Source organism: Salarias fasciatus, chromosome 15, assembly GCF_902148845.1.
Source record: "Salarias fasciatus chromosome 15, fSalaFa1.1, whole genome shotgun sequence".
Lineage (NCBI taxonomy): Eukaryota > Metazoa > Chordata > Actinopteri > Blenniiformes > Blenniidae > Salarias > Salarias fasciatus.
Window position 1 is genome coordinate 7,006,673 of NC_043759.1, and position 25,705 is coordinate 7,032,377.

Genomic DNA, 25,705 nt, shown 5'->3' on the forward strand with positions numbered 1-25,705 from the left:
TAGCTTATCTAATGTTATTCCCCTAGTGGACACATTAGGAATAACGGTTTTAAATTCATTTATAAATTACAGTTTAAGTACCGTATATTGTGGAGTAAAATTCACTTTTTTTAGTTGTTGTTTCGCTTGTCATGTGACTTATATTAGGAGGTTATTGATATACCAAAAGAATCTTATACGCCAGAGTGAATTTTGTTTTGTTTTTTTTTCCTTTTTGTGAAGCACATTTCCCAACTAATCTAGAAAGAAAAATGGTCATCAATTACCAATTTTTTTGTGTGTTTTTCTGTTGTCAGATTTTTCCTTCAAGTTAAAATTCCATTTATTTTGGACGTTTTGAACAGTCTGCTGAGGGTATGGAGTGAGTTTTGCTATACCTGAGCTGAAGGGAGGAGAAATTAAGTAAAATACTCCACCGAACTCCAAGTGAAATAGAGTGACCGCTTTTTTGTTTGCATCAAGTTTTGATGAAACTTTGTCATCAGAACCACAAACGTCTGCAATCCCAGTATTTTAATGAATCACTATTTTTACTTGAAGCCTCCTGAGGGCGTTGATGGACTCCGTGATTTGTGAAACAGCTGATTGGAGCGGACCCTGTCGGTCTGCTGTCTGGTTGAGCGACTCCAGCGTTCTCTGTTTTGCTCGTGAGCCGAAGCGGCCTTGACAGCCTGCCAGCCGGCTGACGATCGCGCTCATCCACACGTAACGTCTCTGAGATGATCTGGAGCTGCAGGAGCTGAACATGTGTCTGCAGAAATCTCCGCGTAATTACGGGGAGTGCTGAGATTTACCCGGCAGAGCTTTCAGGACACTTGTAATGACTCGCTTGGATTTTTTTTATTTATTTTTTTTAGTACCGAGCGAAGCACCCACCTGTGTCGGAGGTCACTTGTATTCTGTAGCCCTGTATCGTGGACTGCGGTCGGCTCCAGATCATCTGCACCGTGTTCTCATTTAAAATCTTAAACCTCAAATCTGACGGCGGGTTCACTGTGGGGAGAGAGCATCGGCACGGTTAATCCTCCGGCTTTAAGAAGGTCCCGTAAAGGTGGAATAAAAATTAGATTTATAACTGAAGGCCAACAGTCAACACTTCCAGGATGAAGTAGCACAAGTTCACTGTTGGAGAAAAACAATGACAACAACAACAACAGAGAGGAGACACACATACACACCAGATCACAGATGTGAGGAAAGCCATTTTTGGACATTTGAGGGAGGAAAAACAAAATGACCTCCGTTTGAGCTCGACTCAACCGACAAACGAGACGACAAACATGACAGAACACAACACTGCCGCCCTATGGGTCAGGACGGGGGTCGAGTGTGTGTGGGGTGGGGGGGGGGGGGTCTGAGGGGCGAGTCGATGGAAGCAAAGAAAGGATCGCTTCTTTATTGAAGCTTGTTCTTGTCAGAGTCAAGACGCAGAACTCAGCGAGAACCAAAACATCAGCTGCAAACCGACGTTTGAGGCTCCGGTCTTCACCAAGAACTAAACTAAAAATAAAATAAAATCGGATTGCGATCCGTGAGGCTGTTTTCACCTCAAGGTGCCACACCGACACCTTTTGAGAACTTTTGCTATTTGTTATTGGCTTTTAATCTCAACACTGCCCCCTACAGCTAACGATACATCAGTACTGCAGCATTTTTAATGAGCTTCAGCTGTTCATCAGACTAATCTTTCTTTTATTTTTCATAATATAACTTAATAAAGTTGAATCCAAACTAATTTAACTTGAATTTGAACATTTTTGTAATATTATCGCAATATTGAGCAGCACTGTTCATCATTCTTTGACTTTTTCTGAGACTGTGGGACTTTAGAACATCGATTTTACTAATTTTTAATTATTTTTCTATTGCACTTATTTGAAAAATCCCCTGTATTTGTCATACCTTTATTGATATTTGACTCTAGTTGTAACACTACTCGAGATATTTTTCCACTTTGGTGTCTGGACCTCAGCTGTCGATATTTATTTGACTTGTCTTTGCTTCCATGCACGTCACTATACCTGGTAAGATCCCAGTTTTTTACTTTTTTTTTTTTTTTTTTTTTTACTTTAAAAGAAAAATCCCTCTCCCCGTCAACAAACTACAACAAACATGGACGTTCCGACCTCCAGCAGACCGTCCATGACCTCAATCCGACTGGTGCCGAATTGACAGTGAAAACGCGACACCGGCTGCTGTTGATTATACAATGGATGAAGACCGGAGCGTCGCCTCCATTGCAAACCTCACAAAAGTCGACACGGCGTCCGTGAGGAGACGTGCACGTCTTTTCTGCTCACATTCCACCCCCCCTTCCCAAAAAAAAAAAAAAAAAAATCCCTCTGCACAAACGTGACGAGCAACACGGTTCATGCATGTGTACATGAAAAGTTGTTTGATGCAACAACTTGGAGCAGAAAGAGAGGAGAGAACGTTTCCATGTACACAGGTGGTTTTTCTGCCTCTGGGAATATTTCACCGTGATGCTCTTCAGGTTGGGGTGGAGAAGCGCCTGGCGGCCTAGCTCGCTGTCCGGAGGAAATACGTTCGTTTTTATCTCGCCGAGATTCAGAATACTTAAAACTAAACGGCTTACAGAGCGACTGCTACAAGAGCTGAAGCGCCAAAAATAATCATCTGACTGAATCTGCAACTTCACTGCTGAACAAGTTCTCTCCTGAGAAATGAGCAGGAAACAATTGGTTTTCCTTATTGTGAATAAATTCCACAGAAAAGCTCCAGAAAGTTTTTTTTTTTTTTTGGCTAATCCATTGAAGTGAAAAAGTCCATTTGGGACTTTTTAATGTCAATTTCATGTTTTTGTGAATATTTAAAGGTGCAGAATTTGCTGCACCCATGGTGCGCATTCGCAGTGGCGGCGTTTCACAAAAGTTGCGTTATTCCCTGTTTCCACAGAGCCACTTTCAAAAAGTTGCACTTTCAGTGACTCCGAGCGTCGCTGTGGAGTAAAAAAAAAAAAACCTCAGAAACATCAAAATGAAGGAGGGAATGAGTTCTGAACCAACAGTAACTAGTTACTTTGTAGCTTTAGTTGCTAATAAATTAGCTAAACTTCTATTCAACGACCTGATTAGAGCAACTTGCACGCCACCGCAGATGAGTCTGGCTTGTTTTGTGGAATTTATTGCTTCTATATCCTCAATCCGTCAACATTTCTTGTCACAAAATAAACGGGAACATTCGGGATGCTTCCTATGAAACGCAACAGAGCTTCATCTAAACTTAAACTAAACTAAAAATTGAAGAGTAAAACCTTGCTGAAGAGTCCAGACTAGCCTGAAACCACCAACCAGTCTGAGAGGAAGTGAAGAATATCACAGTGAAATATTGTCGTGAAGTCGGGACGCAGGTCAGAACAGCAGACCTGGTCCAGACTTGACCGGGAAGTTTAAAAAAAAACACAAAAAAAACACACCAAATGGAGGAGCCACCAACCTGGTGAATCCTTCCAACCGGAGCCACCAGCTTCTGTTTCCAAACGGGAAAATCGCTGACGAATTGAAAAAAAAAAAAACCAAACCCGCAAAAACCGCAAACTCCACAATCTCTCACTCAAACTCTCACTCGTTTAATCTGGAGACGTGGAGCTTTTCTGTCTTTTAACCTTCAAGGTGTTTGAGGTGCTAACTTTGGCCCCTGCATGTCAAACTATTCCACCCGGCAGAATGTCTCCGACCGGGACCGTCGCGGGGTCGTGACCCCTGGGAAAGGCCGGCGGGGGTCAGGGGAGGTCAGAGAGAGGAGAGGATTCCTCCCCACTTGCACTTTCTTCTCTCCTCTGTTGGATTCTGAGAGAATCCAGAGCGGCGGTGGAGCCAATTCGCTCTTCTTCTCCTTCTCAAAGCGTCTCTGGAAAATAATGTGAAACTCATATTTTGTCTTTCCGTTCCATCAGGAGAGAGAACGGAGGGAGGAAACTTGGCCGTGTGCCGCCTGGACTTCTTTCTTTCTCTCTCTCTCTCTCTCTTTTTTTTTTTTTTTTTTCCCTGAATCTGGTGAAATATAAGCTTTTACAAAAGACTGTTAAAGATTATGAGCAAGGGCCCCTCCTGGTGTTATAAAGATCAAACTGCATCTGTCTGAGGGCAGGGAAAAAAAACGTCCTACTTTTCCTAAATTGGATGCAGCAGATCCTCAAATAGTTGTTTTTTTCTGGTTTCTTTCAGACTTTAAAGTTTAAAACTGAAAAAAGAGAGCCAGATTTCTCTCATTTTTTCCCTTCCTTCCCTTTAATGGATTTACTTCTCCCTAATTGGAGGCATATTTTCTCCTAAATATTGAAGTTCCACTCACATCTCACTCACATCCGTGGCTTAAAATGATTACAAAACTGCTACTGGCTTCAAAATGCAGAATTCAAACCAGATTACTGGAGCTGAAACTCCTCGAGAGGAAATCTTGCAAATTCCTGCTGGGGGAAAAAAAGCACATTATTGCAGTGAGGAGCAATCAATCAGGAGTCAACAGTGAGGCTGGAGGGGAGCAAAAAGGGCAAATGAGTGCAAACAAATCAACGAAACGCACATTTCTTTCAGCAATGAGTTGTTTTATTGAGAGTAAATATGCAGCTATGGAGTGAAGAGAGAAAAGAGGAGGAAGAGGAGGAGGATGAGGGGCAGGAGGAGCGGCTTTACCTCGGTTCTGGGCCTGAGTGGAGGACAGCAGCAGCGCCAGGAGGGCAGCTGCCACCAGAAACAGCCTGCTCTTCATCTTCAGCTCCTCTGGATCAGCAGCGCATGAATGAAGCTGCAGGAGGAGGAAGAGGAGGATGAGGATGAGGAGGAGGAGGTGGATAGACTCGGAGCTCCGCAGGAGCCTCAGGGCTCCACAAGACCTCCCTCATCCCACCAAAGCGTCACGAACGTGACTCCCCAATGAAATATATAACGTCGCTTCAATCTGTACATCGCCGCTTCATGGCACAAACAAATCAAATTAAATCTCAACTTTTTCATGGCAAAAAAAGAACAAACTTGTGACTCCATTAAAAACACGTGACATTTTAAACGTGCAAATATCCAAAAAGCTCCCAAATGCGCAACATATCAGCTTTACGCAACAAGTAAACCGGATTTCATTCAATTCAGCGCCAAAAGCAAATATCTTCTCTTTCCCATTTCTGATCAAATTCTGGAAATTTTACTCTTTAAATAGCCCACTCAAACTCTGATAATCCTTTCATCTGCTCAGATAAAGATGCCTTCGATCAGATATTATATTTCCATTGTCCGGGATCTTGGAGCGTCGCGCACCGGGAGCCGTGCGCAATTACGCACCGCACCGCCGAGAATTATTCCACCGGATTCTCCACATAATCCCAAATCAGTGCAAGTGTGACCATAATATTAAAGCATAGAAGCATCAGAAATAAAGCAACCTGTAAATCAAATTAGGACTTCAATAATTCACTCAAAAAAAATTAAAAGAAGGGAAAAAAAGGCGAAGAAACCATGCAGGACTGACCTACAAGAGAAGACTGATGGGTTTTCTTTGATTCCAAATATTAAAAATAAAAAAAGAGAGATGTAAGCCTTTGTTGTAAACCCCCAGGATGGAAAAACTATCGGGAGAAGGTGAAGTGGTCCGGTGGAGTCGGGTTTTTTGGGCTCCCAGACGCGTCGGCGAGCCGCTTTTCCAAGTGGGAAGAGTCTCCACACAATCAGCTACTTAACAGGGGGGCTGCTCCCAGCTCTGCCTGCCCCGCCGCCAGCTCTTACGACATCCAGCCGGGCCAGAAAAGTGATGCGTAACCCCTGAAAGACACTCGGAAACTTTTACATAGTTCTCTGCATTCCTTTCCGCTGATGAAGGGCTTCTGTGCGCCGCGGCCGCAGCGGGACGGGAATCAGGAGGAGGAGGAGGAGGGGATGATGATGATGATGAGTGGAGGAAAACTTGTCTTTTTTTTTTTTTCTTTTTTAACTCCCTTCTCATTTTGTGAATCAACGAGGAAAATATTACACAGTCTAGTAAACTAAAACCCGAAGTCTGTCTCCTTCCCCGCAGAACGCGCCTCCGTGGTGCGCAGCGCCGGAACAGATGTTTCTGGGCTCCAACAGCTGCTCCACATGCGACTTATAACCATTAAAATTACTCACAACTTCAGGAATATCTTTGTAGTACACGTGCGGGAATGTCCATGCCATGGAGAGTTTTTCCATCGTGATTTTTTTTTCCTTTTAAAATCGTAAAATCTATCATCGCAATTAAATATCCTTGTAAAATCAAGCATTTCACCGACAAAATTGGCATTACGTGCCTGAAAAAGGTTCTTGATTTGGATTGTTTGACCACGCAATTCAGTTTTAATCAAACAAATTAGGAGTTCATTGTTCATCTGATGAATCAGAGCCAACGAAATAATCATAGATTGTAAATTTTGCCCCAAAAGAGTTCACTTTTTATTAATTATTTGAATTTTGGTTTAGATTTTCTTTTCTTTTCCTCCACCTGGACGGATCATAGCGCCCCTGGTGGTCTGATCGCACCACTGCAATCAATCACATGAACCTTTAAACTTTTAAAAACCATACAATACAATCAGAAGGGGGGGGGGGGACTCCATTCATGTTCCGGGGCCACATGCAGTGCAGTTTGATCTAAATTATGATTTAATAGCCTGTAACTATATAAAAAAAAATTCTCTCAGAAATATGAGTAGATTCTGCTAAATCTAAAACAAACACCAGAAAGCTTGTTCTCACCTTTAATCCTCACCACAATGTTTTTATTCATAGTAATGTTGACGCCGGATTTTAGCAGCCTTTTTCACAAACGCTCCCTCATATCAAGGCTCTGAGGTTAGTCTTAGCTTTAACTTAGCGAGCCAGGTGTGGACGATCTTGATTTTGTGAAACACGAAGCGTGTTTGACACCTTGACAATCGAAGCAAGTTGCAGCTCCAGAAGTTACTTGTTTCATTTCTGTCAGCTTCAGCCCAAAATCCATCATTTAAAATTCTAATTTTCATGTGAAGGTGTTGAAGATGTTGGCCAGATGTGGAAGTACAGGTTTTCAAAAATTAATGTTTCCAAAATGCTAAAACAATTCCTTTATGTCTCAATAAATAAAACACCGGTTCTGCCAATTTTTGTTCTCTCCCTCTCTCTCATCCGTAAGGCAGCGCTCTAACTATTCAGGAACGCAAAACATCATAAAAATATAAAATTCAGACTTTTACTTTGACCAAATATTGATTTCATTCCTGTATTTCTTCCTGATCTGTTCCAAGCTGAGCCTGTCAGGAGAAGGAAGCTTTCAACAGATCATTTCTTTGGAAATGTCTCCCTCTAGCGGCAGCCGTTAAAACTGCAGCCTCAAAATCAGTTTTAAATATGAAATATTTAATTTCACTCACCGGTTTTCTTTCCGTTTATTCCTTTTTAATCAAGTATTTTAACTTCGTAGAAACATCAAACTATGATGGAAAACTTAAAAGTGTGACCAGACTAGATTTGACTTGTCAAAATCACGATTCTTTAATATTCCGTTGGTTTTTTTTGTTTTTCCATAATTATTGGCATTTCAACATCTATTATTTTTCTTCAAAATTTCTGTATTCATTTGTGTAGCTTTTATCAATGCAACCTGATCAGCCCTGTGTTGTTGTTTTTTTACATTAGTTTATTTATTACTAAAAGAGACACTTCTGCAGCTTTCCTAATTGTCTGAAACCAGTTTTTCACTTGAGAAAAAAAAACACGTCTGATGTATCATGATTACGATTTAGAACATCAGACTGTTGAAGACATTTCAACTGTTCTGTTTCACTGCCGTTTTGCTTTATTTCCATTTGAAGCTGTTTTGTGATGTTCATTCATCTGTTTTAACTTATTTTGTCTTCTTTTTAACTTGTTTTAGCTATTTTCACTTTTTTAGAAATGGTCTATTTTTTGTTTTATTTTTAATATACCTTTGAGGCATTTCAGCATTTTTTTTTTTTTTTTTTGCCATTTCTGCTTTTTGAACTGTTCTTACAAATTTTATCCACTTTGGCTGCTTTACTGTTCCTCAGTTATAAGATTCTTAAAAAAACAAAAAGTCCAAAGTGACACTAAAGTAGAACTTCTTTTAAAACATTTCATTTGTCGGACAGTGAGGCCCAGACCATCCAGACGAGGAACTGAAGAGACAAACATCTTCATAGTCTGATGGAATGGATCAGGCTTTGAGGAGGAAAAACCGTCTGGTCTGTTCCGGGGCGACAGGATGGCGAGTCGAGGGTTTCCAGTCCAGTCGGTGTGGAGAACGCTTTGAGCCGCTGGAGCGACATTTAATTGAATGAAGTGAAAGAAGGCAAAGCATCATTAGTTCTAAGTGTAATCAGTACCTGAAATCAACCAATTAAGAACCATGAAATTGATCTGTAAAACCAGAACGACCTTTCTTTGCTGCGTCCGCTTGACGCTGAACAGGTTTTAAAATCTGGATCATTTTAAAGCATCATGCAGGACGGTGACACTGAACAGACCGGAGACAGGACTGAGGTTGTTCTGGAGGGTCATGAGAGGCATTTTAAATCTTTTATTGATCCTCAGAGTACAAGAAATAAATATTGATCCCATGAACATGAAACAATATCGCACCGTGACGGGAGGCCGGCGGCTGGGGCCGGGCCGGGCGCAGACGGAATATTTTCATCTTTTTGTACATAGTGGAGGTAAAGCAGGAGGAAGAGGAGGAGGAGGAGGAGGAGTTAGTCCTTCTTCTGAGGGAACGCTGCTTTCACCAGCTCGTACACCACGTATCCGGTTCCTGGAGGGGAACAAACAGCCATGAGGCGGTTAAAACTGCAGGACGGCTTCGCTCCCATCCCCCGACCGACAGTCCCGGACCGCTCACCCAGGATGGTGAGCACCATCGTCGTTCTGTACAGCAGGGCGTCGGCGGCGCCTCCCTTTAGATGGACCGGCATCCCGTTGTCCTCCTGCAACGCAAGCAAAGGGCACGGATTGAACGCCGCGTCTCGTTCGGGTGGCTTCGACGCGGCGTCATCAGAGGGGAAAAACAATATTATCATCACACAGCAGAGCGAATCAAACACACCAACCAGAAAACAGATGTTAAAATCTAATCTAAACACGGCAATGCATTAGAAACAATCAGATAAATGGACAAGATAAATAGTTGATTTTATACCAGCTGCAATGAAGACGACTCGAACTTGGCCTCAAATTTTTACCGTTTGAAATACTGGAGTTAAACTAGCATGTGAGGCCCCATTTACTAGGGTTGGGCGGTAATAAGGTAATAAGGTATACCGGCGGCGTCTTTCCAAAGCAATGGTATCAGTTTCAATATGTCATTGAAAAAAATTGCTTAAAAAAAAAAAAGAACTTATACAGAAGATAAGGATTAAATATAAAATATAATTTATTCAATGCCTAAAAATGATTCTTTGTCCAGCAGCACTTATATGTGGTTGAATTTTCAGTTTTACTTCCACAGTAGTTTAATTTCGGAGACTTTTGATGAAGTTTATGAACATGACGTCATCACGTGACAGTCAGAGAGAGACAGAGAGAGGGAGAGAGGGAGAGAGAGCGGGAGAAAGATGGCGAGTCACGCACCGAGTGACCTGGTCCCAAAGAAGAACAGGACTGCAGCGGACTGGCAGTATTTCGGGTTTTGAGCTAACGAGAAGAGGGAGCCGGTATACTGACGAGGCAGTTTGTAAATTGTGCAATACGAAGCTGATTGAATTTAATTGATGTGTGCGCGGCGCACTCTGTGCAAAAACTGTTCTGGAAGGTCAGGTTCATTTAATTGTTTGACTGTTGCATTTACAGCTTTTTAGAAGCTGCTCTTTTTTGTAAATAAAACTTGTTCAGGTTGTGATTTTCATTTAATTGATGTGTGCGCCGCGCATTCTGCACAAAAACTGTTTTGGATAGTTATGTTAATTTGTTGTATTTGCCCTTTATAAGCTGTTGCTGATAAAAGTTAATATTTTGCACATTATGTTGTTGTTCTTTCATTATTAGTGTTTGGGATTCAGTTTCTGAGCGGTGTAGGGACAAGCCGACAGTTTGGTGATGCTGTCTGAGCCTTGAGTTATATTTTTTTAAATAGTCACGGTAATACCGTATACCGGGGTAAAATGTGGAGACGGTATGACGGTATCAAAATTTGGACACCGCCCAGCCCTACCATTTACACAACATTTTGAAAGCGGCGTGTTTTTTCACGGAATACGCAGAAACGCTGAAAACGTCTTAGTGTGTCGGGCCACGAATTGAGGGTCTGTTTTTTAAATGAAACCGCACAGAGGAAATATTACGCAGTCGCAGCGTTTCAGGAAGGTTGTTTTTCCCCCATTTTCATGGAGACGGCGCGCTTCCAGTCACTCCAACACCCAAAGAGAGTTCCTGTTTCACGTGAAAACGCCGTCATTTAAATATGGCTGTAACCGAAGAGAGGTTTGAACTCCTCTGGGTTCACACCAGACTCCGTTGAGCATCTCGTCCTGCTTTCTGCGCCTCGCGGCGAAGCGACTCCTCCGCTGCTCCGTCTGACACGACAGTGAAGCACGGACGAACACAGCGGCCGTGAAACCGGCCTGTTTGGTCTGCGGCGAACAGCTGCTCGGCCCAACACGGGTTAAAAGGTCAGCGGGCGCCATGCAGGAGTTAGTGCTGCACTCCGTTAGACAACATGTGGCTACTTATCTGTGAGGCTAAACCGGAGGATCTCAGCTAAAGAAACGAGGGCGAGCGACGCCGGACAGAGATGAAGGTTTCTACAAATCAGAGGCAAAACACAAAACTGCAACAGAGCTGGAGAATAAACAATGTTTGGCAGGATTTCCACCTGGAAGGAGAAACAGCTTTTTAACAGTTATTTAAACTTGGGACTGTCTTCAGTGACGCCGACCGGGACAGTTTGAATGAGTCTAAATTAAAATGAGCTTTCGAACGACTTGATTAGCAGTTTTTCAGCTGCACCTGAATGTCTGTGGATTTTTAACTCTTCAAACTAAACCCTGAATTGAGACCTAAACTCACTATTAAGACCAGAGTAGAACTCTTTAAAAAAGAATTCAGTTGACCTGGATTCTTTCAACATGAGTCAGACTCTCAAAACTAAACGGTTTAAAACAGATTTATTAAAACTCCTTCTGGACTCTTTGAAGCAAACCTTGAACTTTTTGTACTTTGAAACTGCACTGCTGGGACTCTTTAATCGGACGTAACCACACAGAATTTTCTCCTGATCTCTATCAGACAACTGACATTTTTTTTTCTTTTTCATAAAAGCAAAGATCCAAATGTCTGAGCAGCCTGTTAAAAGGGTTAACTTTAGAGGTCAAACTGCTGAGATGCTACACCAGGATACTTACACTGATTTTCAGTGTATTGAATGAAAAGTCACAGTCCTGATTTCCAACTGAAGACCTTTCTCCTGAATTAACGTCCAAGTTTGCGGTACTGTCATGTCCCCTCACGAACCTCGCTTCAGCGATCAAAAGCCGTTTGTCTTTCCAGGGGGAACAAGATTCGTTCAGAGAGCAGCTACTGATGAAACCATTACAGATTTAAAAACAGACGAATCTGATTCTTGGTGTGGTCAATAATATAAAGTAATAGAAAGTTGGTTAACAGCTGTTCAAATAATTCTGCTTTATTGTCATTTGTCCAATATTGATAAAAATAAAATAGAATCACAGCAGGACTGAAGCAGGAAATATCTTAGAAATTAGTTTGTGGAGGATTTCATTTGAAGTCATTCAGAGAGTTGAAATATATGTATTGTCTGTGGAATCTACTTTCCCCCCCCCCCTTTAAGTTATGCCGGGATTTTAAATCAAACCTTTTGTTCATTTTTCCTCAGACGAAAAGAGAGAAACATCGACAAAATAATCCTGGTGTCAGTTTTAACTCTGATCTTAGTTTTATTCCACATCAAGAAAATCTTATGCTTACTGATGATGTATCCATGTGCATTTATTGATATTTTAACAGGAGCAGTTTCTGTTTCCCAGACTTTGTTTACTCGGTTCTCATGGGCCTTTAGATAGTATAAATGTGTATTAAAGTAGAGATTTTACCTGGAACAGCTTCTGTTTCTCCGGGACTTTGTTCACTTCCCTCCGGACTGAGCTGCTAATGCTCCGCCGCGCCACCTGCTGGAGCGCCTGAAAACAACAAAAATGACGAATATGACCCCCACGTAAGGACACACAGAGCATCCTGCACTCTTTTTACGAGGATTAAGACCAGCGCTGCTTTAACAAAGAACATAATAGACCCGAGAGACAGAAAAATAAAGCGGCACAGGAAGCTCAGCTATGCTAATGCTAACCTTCCTCCTGTGACCCCGACCTGACACTTTACCGGCTTTACGTCAACTCACGCCGCCGCTTTGACAAAACAACGCCAGTTAGTTAATAAATCTACAGAAGGGCGAGGAAGTCGAGGCAGCAGAAACACTTACATTCATGTGTCTAAACATTATTTCTCTCCTGGATTCACACGCAAGGACACCGCACTCCGCTTCCGGCTTCTTTCTTCTTCTACACCAGCTTTAATGGCAGCCTTTACAACGATGTGCTGCCCTCTGCAGGAGAGACGGCGAAACTATACAAAGACTACAGACTGCTTTAATCAGAGGGAAATTCTTTACAGCGTTCCCCCACACAGAATAAATGAAATTAAATATCAGGACAGAATGAAAATTAAGCACCTTAAAATATGAATGTACACAGTACTTAACGGTTCTAATTCATGCATATTTTCCTTCATCATTCCACATGATTAATCAGACATTTTATCCTATTTCCTTATTGCACATTGATTATTTTGGAGGCGTGTCATGTTATATAACTTGTCCAATCACTGTTCTCTTGTGTGCATTACATATTTTTCAATTATTCTGTGGAATAATCGACGGTATGTTTCCACTCACTGCCAACATTAACAGGACAGAATGTAAAATATTGTCACAGTTATTGTCTTGTTTTTCTATTTTTGTTAATATTTTTCTGTCCACTTGCTGCCGCAACATTGCAATTTTTTCCATGTTGTGGTGTAAGTAAAGAATATGTTGTATCAAATCTTATCTCATCCAATTGTATGATATCTGATCTTACTGGAGTTGTACCTGGTTTTATCTTATTATTTAGAGTTTACTTAATGTACATTGAATTTAACTGTTTGTCTGTATGTAGACAAACTGAAGTATTTCAAGATATTATTTTTGTCTGTGATTATTTCACCTTGCAAGTCACAGATATTTACACACAATATCTAAAATTTCAGAATGTTTCATAAAATGTGCTGTTTCCCATCTTTTCAAGTAAGTTCCGTCACAAATGAAATGTAGAAAACTAAGCATTTCAGTTTGTGTTATGAGATGTACACAACTTTTCAAAGCATCCAAACTTTATAAACAAGAAGAATAAATTGTACAGACAGACACACAAAACGACAGGTAATGAACTGGTAATGCATCCTTGAAGTTCATTTCATTTTGAGAAGAATCCAGTGTTTACATATAGATTCACTCTTTTTCCATAGACCTTTATCCAAAGCTGACAACATCATTCAAATAGAAGAAATTCCATTGAATTTCACAAAAACCCACAAACAGAACCAACAGGAAGCTTTAGGGTGCAAATTTATGCATTTGAATGTTTCAATGAACACAAAGCACAACATGTTATAATGTTTATTAATATCATGGATGCTTTAAATTTGCATGTGGTGGAATTATCTTCACACAAATTTGGCTTTTTTTAAACCTTTCGTTACAATATGTATTCTAATCATGATTTAACTTTTCAAACTGTACTCTGTTTTTTTATTTTGGTCATAACAACTAATCAGATCGAGAATATTGTGTCACAGTAATGATACAGTTTTACTCACCTGTGGCACCAATGTAGTGTGTTTTTCGGAATAAAAATTAGAGGGAATCTATTATAAACTGGGTTTGAATAAAATAGATCCTGCAAAAATATCAGCAGATGGAGCTTTATATCCAGTGGTTTTAAGAAACTGATAATTTCCTGGTCAAATTACAGCTGTGGCATCTATTTTGAGCTAACAAAGAGGAAAAAGGAGTGAATTTCTCCCATTTCCTGCAGGTTAACCACCAGTGTTTCCTCATATCAATCAGTGGAGATTCTCCAAACACAAAAGAATCAGAACAAATTCAGCATAATTTTGAAACAACACAGCAAAATATTTCATGTTGAGTCTCTTGATTTTCTGCATTTTGAGCTTTTTTGAATCTGTTTCTGTTGATGGATTCATGAGAATCTTCAGCCGTCTTGATTTGTCTTCAGCGCCGGCCGTTCACGGCATCCTGTCGAGAACCTGCAGTGAAATACAAGCATGTGGTTTTGATTTGAAGAAAACTGAAAATTGAATAAAGGTGCATTTCCATTGGCTCCGAGCACCGTCATCTTGTAAACAGACCCCCAAAACACAACTAAAGTTTTCCATTTTCTCTTGAAAACACGTAAATGCGGTCCAAGCTGGTTTTTAGGTGTGAGTGTGAGTGTGTGGCCTGGACTGGAGATCCAGGAAACGCACTGATTCATCCGCAGACGGCGGCAACCTGAAGAAAACGGATGAATGGAACTGGAGCTGCTTCAATTAATCGAACGCTACACAGGTGCTTCATTTTTTGAGGGTGTTTTCCACCCTTGCTTCCACCCTCGCTCCGTCTGCAGGAGACTTTCTGTCGCTGCTGAGCTGGTTTCTCCGTGGTGGTTTTCACAAACCTGCTCAGCAGCCTCTGATCTTCCCAGAAGGAAGAGCATTTGATCCACTCTCCACCTCCCCTCTTTCTGGAGATGCTTGTGGTTTATTGATGAGTTTAAACTGCAGTGGACTTTAGTTTTTGCCCTTTTTTCACCAAATCAAAATGGCCTTTCTCCAACTAAACCAAGTTTGAATGTTTGATTGAAAGGGTTATGTTATGAGCCTTTCCTCACATATAATGATCTAATTATCATTTATGTATTTAGTCAGAGTTTACTAAGCCAACTAAGAGGCAGAAGTGGAAACTCTTATATTTTCACTTTCTACAGAGGCTACATTTACTTGAGTTTTAATACCCCTGTAATTTAGAATGAAACTTAAATCCACTTTAAAAAAAGATTAAAAACTGCCTTGTGAACACCCAGTTCCAAATGAAAATGACCATTCCAAATTAAACCTAAATCTGAACAAAGTGGCTGGTTTACTTTGATTCGACGATGCACATTTTCCAAGATGGCCGCCGGAAGCAAGCGTTGGACTGAAGCAGAGACTGTTTGTTTAATAGGAGCCTTAGAAGAAATGGATTTAATGAAAAGAGTGATAGATGGTAGCATAAACATGCAGACCTTTTCAAATCTGTGTCAGGGTCCTCTGTTGATCCACACTGTTCCCCGTTTGCATCTTCAGCCCCACCTGTGGTCCTGCCCCCCGTCTGTCTGCTTCGCCTCATGTCTCCTCTTAACCCCCCCCTTCCAGCTCCCTCCCTCCAGAGTGTATCTAGTCCTGTCTCCCCAGGCTGTCTGCTGCCGGATTGTCCGTGTCATTGAGTTCTCGTGTCTTCCTCAGTTTTCATGTTTAATGGATTTCCGAACCCGGTACCTGCTCCAAACTCTGTCTTTAGTTCTGCGTTTACAGAAACCATCATGTCGCCGTGGCCACTGTCTCCAGCCAGATCAGCTTCAGTCAGCACACAGTGGGTTAATGTCATGAAGAAACAGGGATGGGAGTTACGAAGCGAAGCCACAACCTGGTTTCAGACATAAATAGCTTTTATTTAGATGGTTGTCACAAACGATGGCAGTTTAAAGGATTCACAGAAACTGGAAAAAAAAAAAAAAACAACCAACCAAAAGCTGTGAAAATGGAAAAAAATAAAAACATGCTGCGATACAACAAAACTATGAATGATGGGATTAAAAGTTTACAACCACGACTCAGCCGGATGGAGTTAATCCAGAACGCACGGTGCTTCCTCATGCACGGACCTCGAAAGCGGTCCACATGAATATCAAAGGAAAAGCGAAGTGACGGTCGTGTCTGACAGTGATGCCTGGGCGAAGAGGTGAGGTCGCTCGCGCCTGCCGCCGTCCCTCAGCTCTTGTCTGAGGCCACAGACGCCGAGCTGCACACCGTCGACTTCCTCAGCTCGATTTTCATGGCCTGGCCATCGGCCCGCGACTCTAACCGGGTCACCGTCGACATGCCCACCAGCGCCTTGCCGCCGGGTTTCATACCTTTTGACATCGGGATCCGTGTGGCTGCGCTTCGAGCTGACGGCAGTTCCGAACCGGGCTGGAAAAACACAGAAGATGTACCAACTGACATGAGACACAGAGATCCAGATCACAGTCCAGCCGTCATATCTGTTGTTTCATATTAAATCACAGATTACAAATGGAGGGACGAAGTCGAGTGGACTTTCTTGCATATTAATGAAAACACAGATTTCTGTACCAACGTTGTTCAACCGTGAATTTAAACATGAATTCAAACATGAAATGCCTTCAGTGCTTACTGCCTGCAGACGTTTAGTCCAAACCAGTGAATTTGTCAGTCTGTGAATGTTGGTGCTTTTTTGGATGAGATTAATGTTTACGTGACGTTTGTCAAGTGAAAAGGCAAACCGGCCGAGGCTTCATGGATGTCCGTTTACCCAACACAGGTGATCGAAGCCACTGAATATGCAGCCTTTTGAAAACGCTGCTACTGCTCGTGTGCAACACAGCCGGAGTAAATAGTTCTTCTGCCAATTTTCTGTTTGGGATGCACAGCGTTTTAATCTCTCTTCCACCGTCCTGCAGGCCGAGGTCACGCCACGCCCATAATAAAGACAGCGGTGGCCTCTATAACATCATCTGTTGATTTCTGCACTGAGAAAATGAAGCCAGGGTGGAGGCTGCCATCTTGGATTTTTGGAGCCAGAGATGAAAAAGAGACAGCAAGGGGGCGGGGCCACAGAGCAATGGGTGGGGCTGACTTAGAGCTGAGGACTCTCTGCCCACCTTATATACCACCATGGCTTCTAATCACCGCAGTCGATCTGTCAATCATTTCAGACCAGACTGTCAATCAAGTAGCCACGCCCCCTGATTATGCAAAACTTTAACGCTCAATATAACATTCCGTATTGACTTAAAAACAGACAGTATTCATCACCTGGTCACTAGGTGAGCCTGACATCAGTCAGCTGCACCGGTTAACTAGCTAGCCAACGATTCGTTCAAACTTAAATGTCACTAGGTGGGGCACGATCTCCCAGGACAGTGCAAAATTGACTAAAACTCTCTGCATCTGGACAGAACTGGACAAGTTGGTCACCCCAGTGTGAGTAAATGCACAATAACAATGGGAACCTCACAAATGGCGTGTCTGTGGTTTCATTACAGAAACAACCAACACCACCAACTCGGCCTCGGCATGCTAAATACATTGTTTTCATTGTTTCTTCCATTTACGTGTGAACCGACATTTTCAAAATGTCCAAGTATAAACTTGAAACTTTCCTGAAATGAAAATTCCAAAACTTTGCATTTTCACTTCAAACGTCGTGCAAACTCCTCTGCAGAGTGGGGATGATCTAATGGATCAGTCCAGTGTTAGTTGATACCATGAATTAAATGTTTGATACCTGGAGAGAGTGCTATCTAGGAAGCACACACCACCTGATTTCATTTTGAAACATTTCAGAAGTAACTGCAACGTAAGAGATTAGACAGAATTCAGACAGGTAGTGGATTACAGTATGAAAACATGAGATTTGGTGAAGTGCTCACCACTGACTGTGTCGGCCTGGAGGCTGAAGAAGTGACGGGCGTGATCATGATGCTGCTGGTCATTTTGCTCTTGGTGGTGGAGGCTTGGCGTGGCGATCGCAGCACCGTCCCCGTCAGCGTCTCCTTGCTGTCCGAGCCCACGCCGGTGGGCCTGAGTGTCAGCATGGGGCTGCTGCAGCGCTCCGAGGGCCTCTTGAACTGTGCGCCCAAGTGGATGTGGATCTTGTTGTCCTCTGTGGTAATGATGTTGCTGTTGCCGTTGTATTTCCTGACCGGCGCGGGCCCCGGCTGCTTCTCCGGCGTCATCTTGATGACTGTGCGGCTCGTGGGGATTTCATGAGGGTCTGACGAAGCGCATGCTTCCGCCACAGGAGTGGTGCTCACAGTAATGATGGACACTGGCGACTGAAGGCCGCTGCCAGCGCCGGCGCTCCTGTCTGGACTCTTTGCCCTGGAGATGGTGGTTATGGTAACGGGGGATTTGGCGCGGTCGAGACCTCCCATCAGATCGCAGGCCTTGGCCTTGGAGGTGACGGTGGTGGGCTTGGGGACGATGGTGATCCGAGGTTTCTGAACCCCGAGAGTGGGTATTATGGTGGTGCTGGAGAAGAAATCTTCAGCTCGGGGGCTGGTGATCTCCAGAGTGGCGGTGCTGTTCTCGTGATCCGGTGTCACTCGGATGTGAAGTGGCTGACCCGGCTTTGGGGACATGCTCATTTCTGGCGGACGGAGCAGAAACGACCCGTTGGTCCTCTCTGGACTGTCTTCCTTCTTCTTCATCCAGGGGATCCAGGATTTTCTCGCCCCAAGATCAGCCGATGCCGGAGGGTATCGGTCGAGGACCGTGGGCTTCTTCAGCCCACGCTGTCTGAGGTTGCTCATTAGGTGGTTCTCCTCCTGGACCGATTTCCGGATGAAGCCTGCCGCTGTGTCGTCTTCCGCTGCCTCGCTGGCCATCGCATCCGTCTGGACTGCTGTGGAGGTCACCGGGATATCGACCATCCTTCGACCATTCGTACCGGGCCTCAGGGCGCGACTGTAGCGCTTGGTGGCTTCCAGCTCTCTGGTGAGGCTCTCCACTTCTTGACTCATGTTCCTCTTCTTCTCCTCCTCCTCCATGAACCTCTGCTGGAGGACGCTGAAGTCCACCTGCAGCTGGGACAGCTGGTCCTCTTTGTTCATCAGCTCATGGATTTTCTCCTTCAGCGCCTGCACGTCCACCTGCAGCTCTCGGGATTTAGCCTCCTCCATTTTGCAGCGGACTCTCAGCTCGGCCTCGGGACTCGTGACCTCGCCCTTCTCGATGGCTTTGTTCCTTGCGATCTGACTTCTCATGTCCTCCAGCAGCTTGGAGAGGGTGTTTGCTTTTTCCTGCTCTGTTCTGAATTTCTTCTCCAGCAGGTCGTACTCGTCCTCGGTTTTCATGAGGTCTCCCTCCACCACCTCCAGCTGTTTGAGCCTGCTCTTCAGTCTTTCTATCTCCAACGTCAGCTCTTTCACTTTGTTGTCTTCGTCCGGGTTTTTCTCCTTGTCGGCCCACTTCCTCTGCATCTCCCTCTCCGCCTCCTCGAGTCCGTCTATTCTCATTTTCATTCCACTCATCTTCTTGTTTAACTCCCGACACTTTTCCTCTTCACCTGCAAGTTTGTTTTTCAGTTCTTCTTTCTCTTTCGTGAGACCCGTCACTTGGATCTCCATTTCTGATTTGAATTTGAGGAGCTTCTTGCTCTCCTCGATCAGCTTCTCCGTCACGTCTGTCACCTTGCTCTGCTCTGCCTTGAACATCTTACTCAGCTCGTCACTTTTCTGCTCCTCCTGCTTCAGTCTCTCCGCCATGTTTTTCCTCTCGTCCACCAGTATGACCGTGAAGGACTTCATCTTCATCAGGTCGTCTTTGAGCACCATCTCTGCCTTTTCGAACTTGGACTCTGAAGACTCAAGCTCCTTCAGCCTGGTCTTCACGGTCTCCAGCTCGCCGGCCAAATCCTTCACCGCTCGTTTCTCTTTTTCAAGGTTGGCGTGAAGCTGCGAGCACTCCGTTTTACTCTTGTTGAACGCCCCCTCCAGTTTCTCCAGCTCAACCATCCTCTTCTGGAGTTTGTCCACCTCCAGCCTCAGCTCCTTGCTGTGGTTCTCCTCGTCTTGCAGCTTCTTCCTCAACTCCTTGCACTGAGTCTCAGTTTTGGTGATCTCCTCGTCTTTGCCCTCCATCTCCAGCACCCTCTTTCGCAGATTCTCCAGCTCGGACATGAGAGAAGAGTTCCCGCACTCCCCTCTGGTGATCTTCTCCCGCAGCTCCTGCAGGTCCTCCTCGGATTTCTGAAGTGTTTTGTTGCTCTCCTCCAGCTCTTCAATCTTGTTGGCCAGTCCGGTCAGCTTCAGCCTGAGCTGCCGGCTCTGGGACTCCTGGTTTGCCAGCTTGGAAGTCATCTCCTCATGGTCCTGCATGAACATTGCGGCTTTGTGCTCCAGCTCAGCCTCCAGCTTGAGGACCTTCTGGCTGTCGTCCTTGGCGGCGCTGCTCACCGCCTCCAGCCGCTGCTCTTTCTCGTCCAGCTTCTGAGTGAGGTCCTGGATCTTCTGGCTCTGCTGGTCGATCTGCTCGATGTGCAGCTGCCGCTCGTCTACCAACATCAGGGCGAAGGACTTGAGCTTGACCAGCTCTGCTCTGACCTTCTCCAGCCGCCGGCTGTGGTCCTTGTCCTTACGGGCCTGGTAGGCCTTCTCCTGCTCCAGCAGCCGCTTGAGTCTACAAAGACAGAGTCAGTACAACACGTCAGCAGAAAACTCAAAAATATCTCCAAACTTTAAACTCTAAGCAGACGGAGGAACGTTTCTACAAAAATCTGTTTAACAAGGAGTCAGTGTCTGATTTAGAAATAATGAATTGATCAGCTTATTCATGGCAGTGCTGTCTAGTCCTAGATGTGAATTACCACCATTCCAAGACCCCGTTCACACAACGTTTCCAGTGACACCATATTGTTTTTGTGTTTCTGTTTTCCAAAAGTTTCCTGTTTACACCTACACGGTTGGTATTGTCCATCGATTGAAAATGTCCAGAACTAATTACTAACGCCATGTTGCACAAGTGCAAAACCAGTGTTTCAAAACAGTTGTGTTTCCTGCCATTTTGATGGAGATGAAGCTGGAGCATTTTCAAAAAACTGTCTTTCAGTGACTGTGAGCACCAATGCTGTGTAAACGGACGCTTCAAACACAGCAACAGTTTTCTGTTTTCAAATAAAAAACATCTAAACAGGGCCTCAGATCTGCAGAATTTGATGATCTCCTGAAGTTACAACAGGGAGGACTTTAGTAACATGGCATTTTCACCCACACCCATTTTCCTTTTCATCTCAGCAGGTTTGCAAAGTAAATTATTTCAAATGCAAATCGTCTTGTGTGGTTGTGTCTCCTCCTCCATTTGCATTGTCTCCAGAAATTTACATTTAATTGTTCACACTCACGTCTTTCAACTGGCTTTTCTTGTCAGTGGTCCTACTGAAACAACATGTCTGACCACAAAAAAAAGCTCTATGGTTTCAGTGTTTAGTGGTTTACACATGAAGATCTCAGTCTGAAGTCAATAAAACTCTGGTGATTATACACAGAAGGAGGCAACTTGGGAATATTTTAACTAACTTTTTGTTAAAAGAACATACTGAATCCTACATTCTGAACCTTTAACCTTTTATTGGTCAATTTTACTCACCTATTAACTTAATAACTCTTTATCTGGCTCTCATTGAAACTCTTAAGCAAACTTCACTTTTCAAATAGTTTTTAAGAGAGACTTGAAAGTCGCAAAAACATGATTATGTGCAATTCATTTAGAATTAAATTCATGGCAGTAGTGTAAAACTCATGAAAATTGCACTTATTTTATGATTTATCACTTAAAAAAAGGCCATTCTTCATAATTATTATCAAAAATGACAAAAAGTCAACACATCAGAGAACTATTTTAACATGATCTCCAGGAATTCATCACTGGTAGAAAAACTATGTGAAACTTATTCACATTGACAAATTGCTTAAAATGAGTGTTCTAAAGTGTCAAACAGAAATGTCTAAAGAGAAAAAAAAATGTCTTTTCTGACATGCAACTTCACTGAATCTCCAGAGAAATTATTACAAATTTTCAACGACGCAGTGTTCCACAGAAAGAAAGCTACAAGCAGAGCTGTGAGGAAAGAGAGGAAGGCTCCTGCCGCTGTTAGTAGATGTGTAACTAGTCTCTGGGGGGGTCCGAGTTTCATGCATGCATGTGAGTTTCATGTATATCAGCCTGCCTCAAAACACAAACCGGTCTCGGCGCCATCCTGCTGCTTTCCCAGCTAAAGGAACCGCTCACAGCCTGCATGAAGAGTCCAGCTCTCGACTTACCGCTGAGTGGCGATGCCTCACAGGTTGATCCATATCGGATGTGTTTTGGTTTTTGAAGCTGAGCAGGAGTCAAACTGCTGCAGCTGCAGCTGAGAGGCTCAGGCAGTGAAAGGGGGCGGAGCCTCGACTCTGCAGGGAGTCACCTGCACCTTCCTCAACCGTGATTGGATGAAAACCTGATGATGACGCCTGCCGGCCGTATATGGCACCGAGCGGCATGGCCTTCACAGGAAGGGGCGGAGTCTGCTTACAGATGGGGAAAAACTTTGTTACTGGTAACTGAAGTGCTGATTAGGAGTAACTGAACATGACAAGTAGGTTACTGTTATTACTCTTATCTTTTCTTTTCCTCAACTACTGCAGTTCATGGCGCTTTGTTTTAGAGTTTCCGTTTCAGAAGAGTTTACACGGCAATGGTAGAAACACTGAAATCAGTAAAGTTAGTATGCAGCTACCACATGGTGGCGCTGTTGGTTGTTTTTGAAATGACATTACATACATACCCTCAGCTGGTTGTCGTGAGTATAACAGCAGATATTTGGAAAGAGCGGAAACAAGAGAATCTGCTGTGGCTGTGAAATTTATTTCAATTATTTAATGTGATTGACACCCGAGAAGTGTTGTTACAACAGAGAAATAAGCTCCCAAACATGAATGTCCTTTCTCTCTGTGATGATTTTCCGTCTCATTACCCTCAGAGCGTCTCTCATCACAGCCTCGGTGGCAGAAAGCCTCTCTCTGTTTGGCTCTATTCATAGCCTCAGTGCTGACAGGAGCCTGTCAGAGGGAGCGAAGAGACCCCAAAACACTCATAAAGACCGAGCCGAGCCCACAGCAGACACGTCAGGCCAGGAGATGCTGATCACAAACTAATCATATCCAGAATAATTAACTTCCTTATTAACTTTTGGAGCAGACGGGTCAAAAGGAGCTACGCCACCGAGGCACATCTGCTGTTGAAAAACTGACAAACCGAGGGAAAAAGTCTCAATTTTTTCATGCTTTAGAGGCTTTTCCTTCAACTCAAACTGGAACTGTTCACCACTGTGAAAATACAGAGAATCGAACTGACATTTTCCTGAAGGTCCATCGAGTTAATCGAGTAAATCCAAACTTTTTAACTCACTCAAACTCTGAAAACAGCAGCGAACAGGAGACTCAGACCCTGTTTAGACAACATTATCAAGTGGAAACAGAAAAAAAACAACAATTGCGTTTTGGTGGTCAGCGTACATGAAAACTGAAAACTCATCTTTCTGAAAATCGCAAGGTCAAAATCCGAGGGTCTAATACTGCTATGACTTCTCTTTCAACCCTATCTCCAAGAAAACTCTTAGGTTTCAAACTATTTGAAGAAATTATGCTTTTTTTGCATAATGTCTTTCATATTTTTGCAGGATCCTGCTGCATTGCTACAATGACAAAACTGGACATGAAACATTTTGAGTCAGTTTATTCAATTAAGAAACTTTTTTTACACTACATTGTGAATCTTTATGTAATTTTGCTCAGTTTTATAGTGATGAAAACATTTTATACTACATGAAGGGCATGTATTTTGTGATTATTTGTCTTAACTTGCAACAAAAATGTTACAAAACTAAAGTAAAGCAAGTCTTCAGAGTCTCTTTAACAATTCCCAAAACATTGAAAAGTATTTCAGATGTGAAGGTATTTGCCTTATAAAGGATCAGATTACAAATCAACCTTGGTCATACAGTACATACTACATCATACATGTAGTATTTGTACATCCTACAAATGTGGAACAGTTGTTACATTGTTAATTTTCTCAGTGAAACTTTGGAATGAATTATTAAATTAAAAGCTCCTGTAAATGTCTAGTGGTGTTTTTCCTTCGCTGGAGTTTTTTTATTTCACGTCACTTTGACTTTTCACACTGATCTCGGCGTCGACCCGTTCAGGACCTGACCGGCGGTGACGGCAGCCCACAGGAATGTGTTATCAGAGCGAGAGAGGAGCTCTGAAGCAGAAACCCACGAAGCAGAGCTTCAGGAATACGACACATCGTTGCGTATTTTCACCTCGCTGCATTCGGGGTTGTGTACGATGTAATTTGCTCACAGGTTCGATGAGTGCTCTTCAAACACTCGGAGACGGTTTGACGGACGTGGCTGAAATAAATGAGGTGCGGTGAAGCGTCGCTCCACATCAGCGCCTTTATCTGAGGTTTCATGGTGTTTGAGGAGCAGATATGAGAGATTTTACTTGTCCTCTGAAACGTCGGGAATAAAACTTGCAGCATGTCTTTGCTTTAATGAGCTATTGACTGGTCACGTTTATGAAATCGGTAATGCAGTCCCAGTTTTCTAAGTGTTAGAAAGTGAATCTAAGATTCCTGTAAACTCTACAACTCTGAGCATTCTGCATGTTGGAAGTTTAGCTCATCTGTTTTGTTCTTGTTGTTATCGGATTTAGACTTAACTTTTAAGTTTAACATGTAAATCAGTCATTAGGCTGGTGATGGAGTAAACACCACCGAACCCGAGACCTAACCAAGACCAAGATCAAGACTAGAGCATCACAAGACCAAGACAAGACCAAGACTTTAAGGATGTGAGACAGAGACAAGACTAAGAATAGAGCATCACGAGACCAAGACAAGAAGAAGACTTTAATGGTCAAGACTGAAACTGGGCCAAGACCAAAACTAGAGCGTCCAAAGCCCAACACAAAACTAAGACTTTAAAGTTGTGAGACGGAGTCCAGACCAAGACCAGAGCATCACAAGACCAAGACAAGACCAAGAATTTAAGGAGCCGAGACTGAATCAAGACCAAGACTACCGTCTGACAAGACAGAGCCAAGACAACATCAAGACTTGAATGAGGCTGTGTTCAAATAAAGACGCAGACCAGGGCACCCCAGGACCAAGACAACACCAAGACTTTAACATAGCCAAGACCGAGTCAAGACCAAGACTTTGAAAATGTGGTCTCTAGATCAAGACTGTTAAGAAATACCACAACACTGCATTAAACAGACTCTCACAGTAATAACTGATGTGCCACAGAAACAATAACACTGTACAGATTTGACTGAATTAGGATGAAAACTGAGTGAAATCTGAGGGTATCAGACTAACATCATGCGGTGGATAAAACTCTTCCTGTAAGTCACAGCCTCAAAGCGTTGGTATCGCAGGGGGCTGTCCATGACGTCATGTGTCTCTGATGGCTGGATAAGACGCCATTCATCACCTTCCCTATCGGGACCACCATCCAGAACCCTGCTGCGGGCTTTATCTGGCGCCTGCTGCTGCAAAAAACAAACACGCCACTGCAGAACAGGAGTGTCTGGAGCTGCTGGAACTCCAATTCTGTCCAAAGAAACTGACAAAAATGAAAGGACTTCAAAAGAAAGGATCTTTTGAAGACCCTCTTGATTTAGATGAATACTTTTCCACAAGTCTGGACTTCGGAAGTGTTTCATCGATGCTGGAAATTCTCAATTATGCTTCTTCATACATTCGCAAGTGATGATGTGATGTTGAATAACTTGAACAGACTCAGCTCT

General features: G+C 43.2%; 3 protein-coding genes across 6 annotated transcripts in view; all 3 read right to left on the reverse strand.

Annotated features, from left to right (window-relative positions):
* The window catches only part of col12a1b (collagen, type XII, alpha 1b), a 120,736-nt gene extending 114,841 nt beyond the window's left edge, over window positions 1-5,895 (reverse strand). For all 3 annotated transcript variants that reach the window (XM_030110010.1, XM_030110009.1, XM_030110011.1), the window contains exons 1-3: window positions 5,485-5,895; window positions 4,656-4,767; window positions 877-993 (exon numbers count right to left, since the gene is read on the reverse strand). In XM_030110010.1, coding sequence (XP_029965870.1) covers window positions 877-993; window positions 4,656-4,731 — 193 coding nt within the window. In that variant the 5' untranslated portion in view covers window positions 4,732-4,767; window positions 5,485-5,895. The remainder of the gene's footprint in view (window positions 1-876; window positions 994-4,655; window positions 4,768-5,484) is intronic.
* A 2,616-nt stretch (window positions 5,896-8,511) lies between these two features.
* Window positions 8,512-12,554, reverse strand: cox7a2b (cytochrome c oxidase subunit 7A2b). The gene is made up of 4 exons (XM_030110012.1): window positions 12,454-12,554; window positions 12,068-12,154; window positions 8,863-8,947; window positions 8,512-8,775 (listed from the first exon to the last, which is right to left on the reverse strand). Exons 1-4 carry the CDS (start codon window positions 12,469-12,471, stop codon window positions 8,717-8,719), a joined length of 249 nt encoding a protein of 82 aa, XP_029965872.1. The 5' UTR covers window positions 12,472-12,554; the 3' UTR covers window positions 8,512-8,716.
* Window positions 12,555-13,471: 917 nt separating this feature from the next.
* Window positions 13,472-25,705, reverse strand: part of filip1b (filamin A interacting protein 1b) — a 32,670-nt gene continuing 20,436 nt past the window's right edge. The window contains exons 5-7 of one of the 2 annotated variants that reach the window (XM_030110456.1): window positions 17,780-20,528; window positions 16,241-16,298; window positions 13,472-14,336 (exon numbers count right to left, since the gene is read on the reverse strand). In XM_030110456.1, coding sequence (XP_029966316.1) covers window positions 14,302-14,336; window positions 16,241-16,298; window positions 17,780-20,528 — 2,842 coding nt within the window. In that variant the 3' untranslated portion in view covers window positions 13,472-14,301. Of the gene's footprint in view, window positions 14,337-15,802; window positions 16,299-17,779; window positions 20,529-25,705 lie in introns of those variants that run through there. The other variant, XM_030110455.1, reaches the window with a different exon arrangement.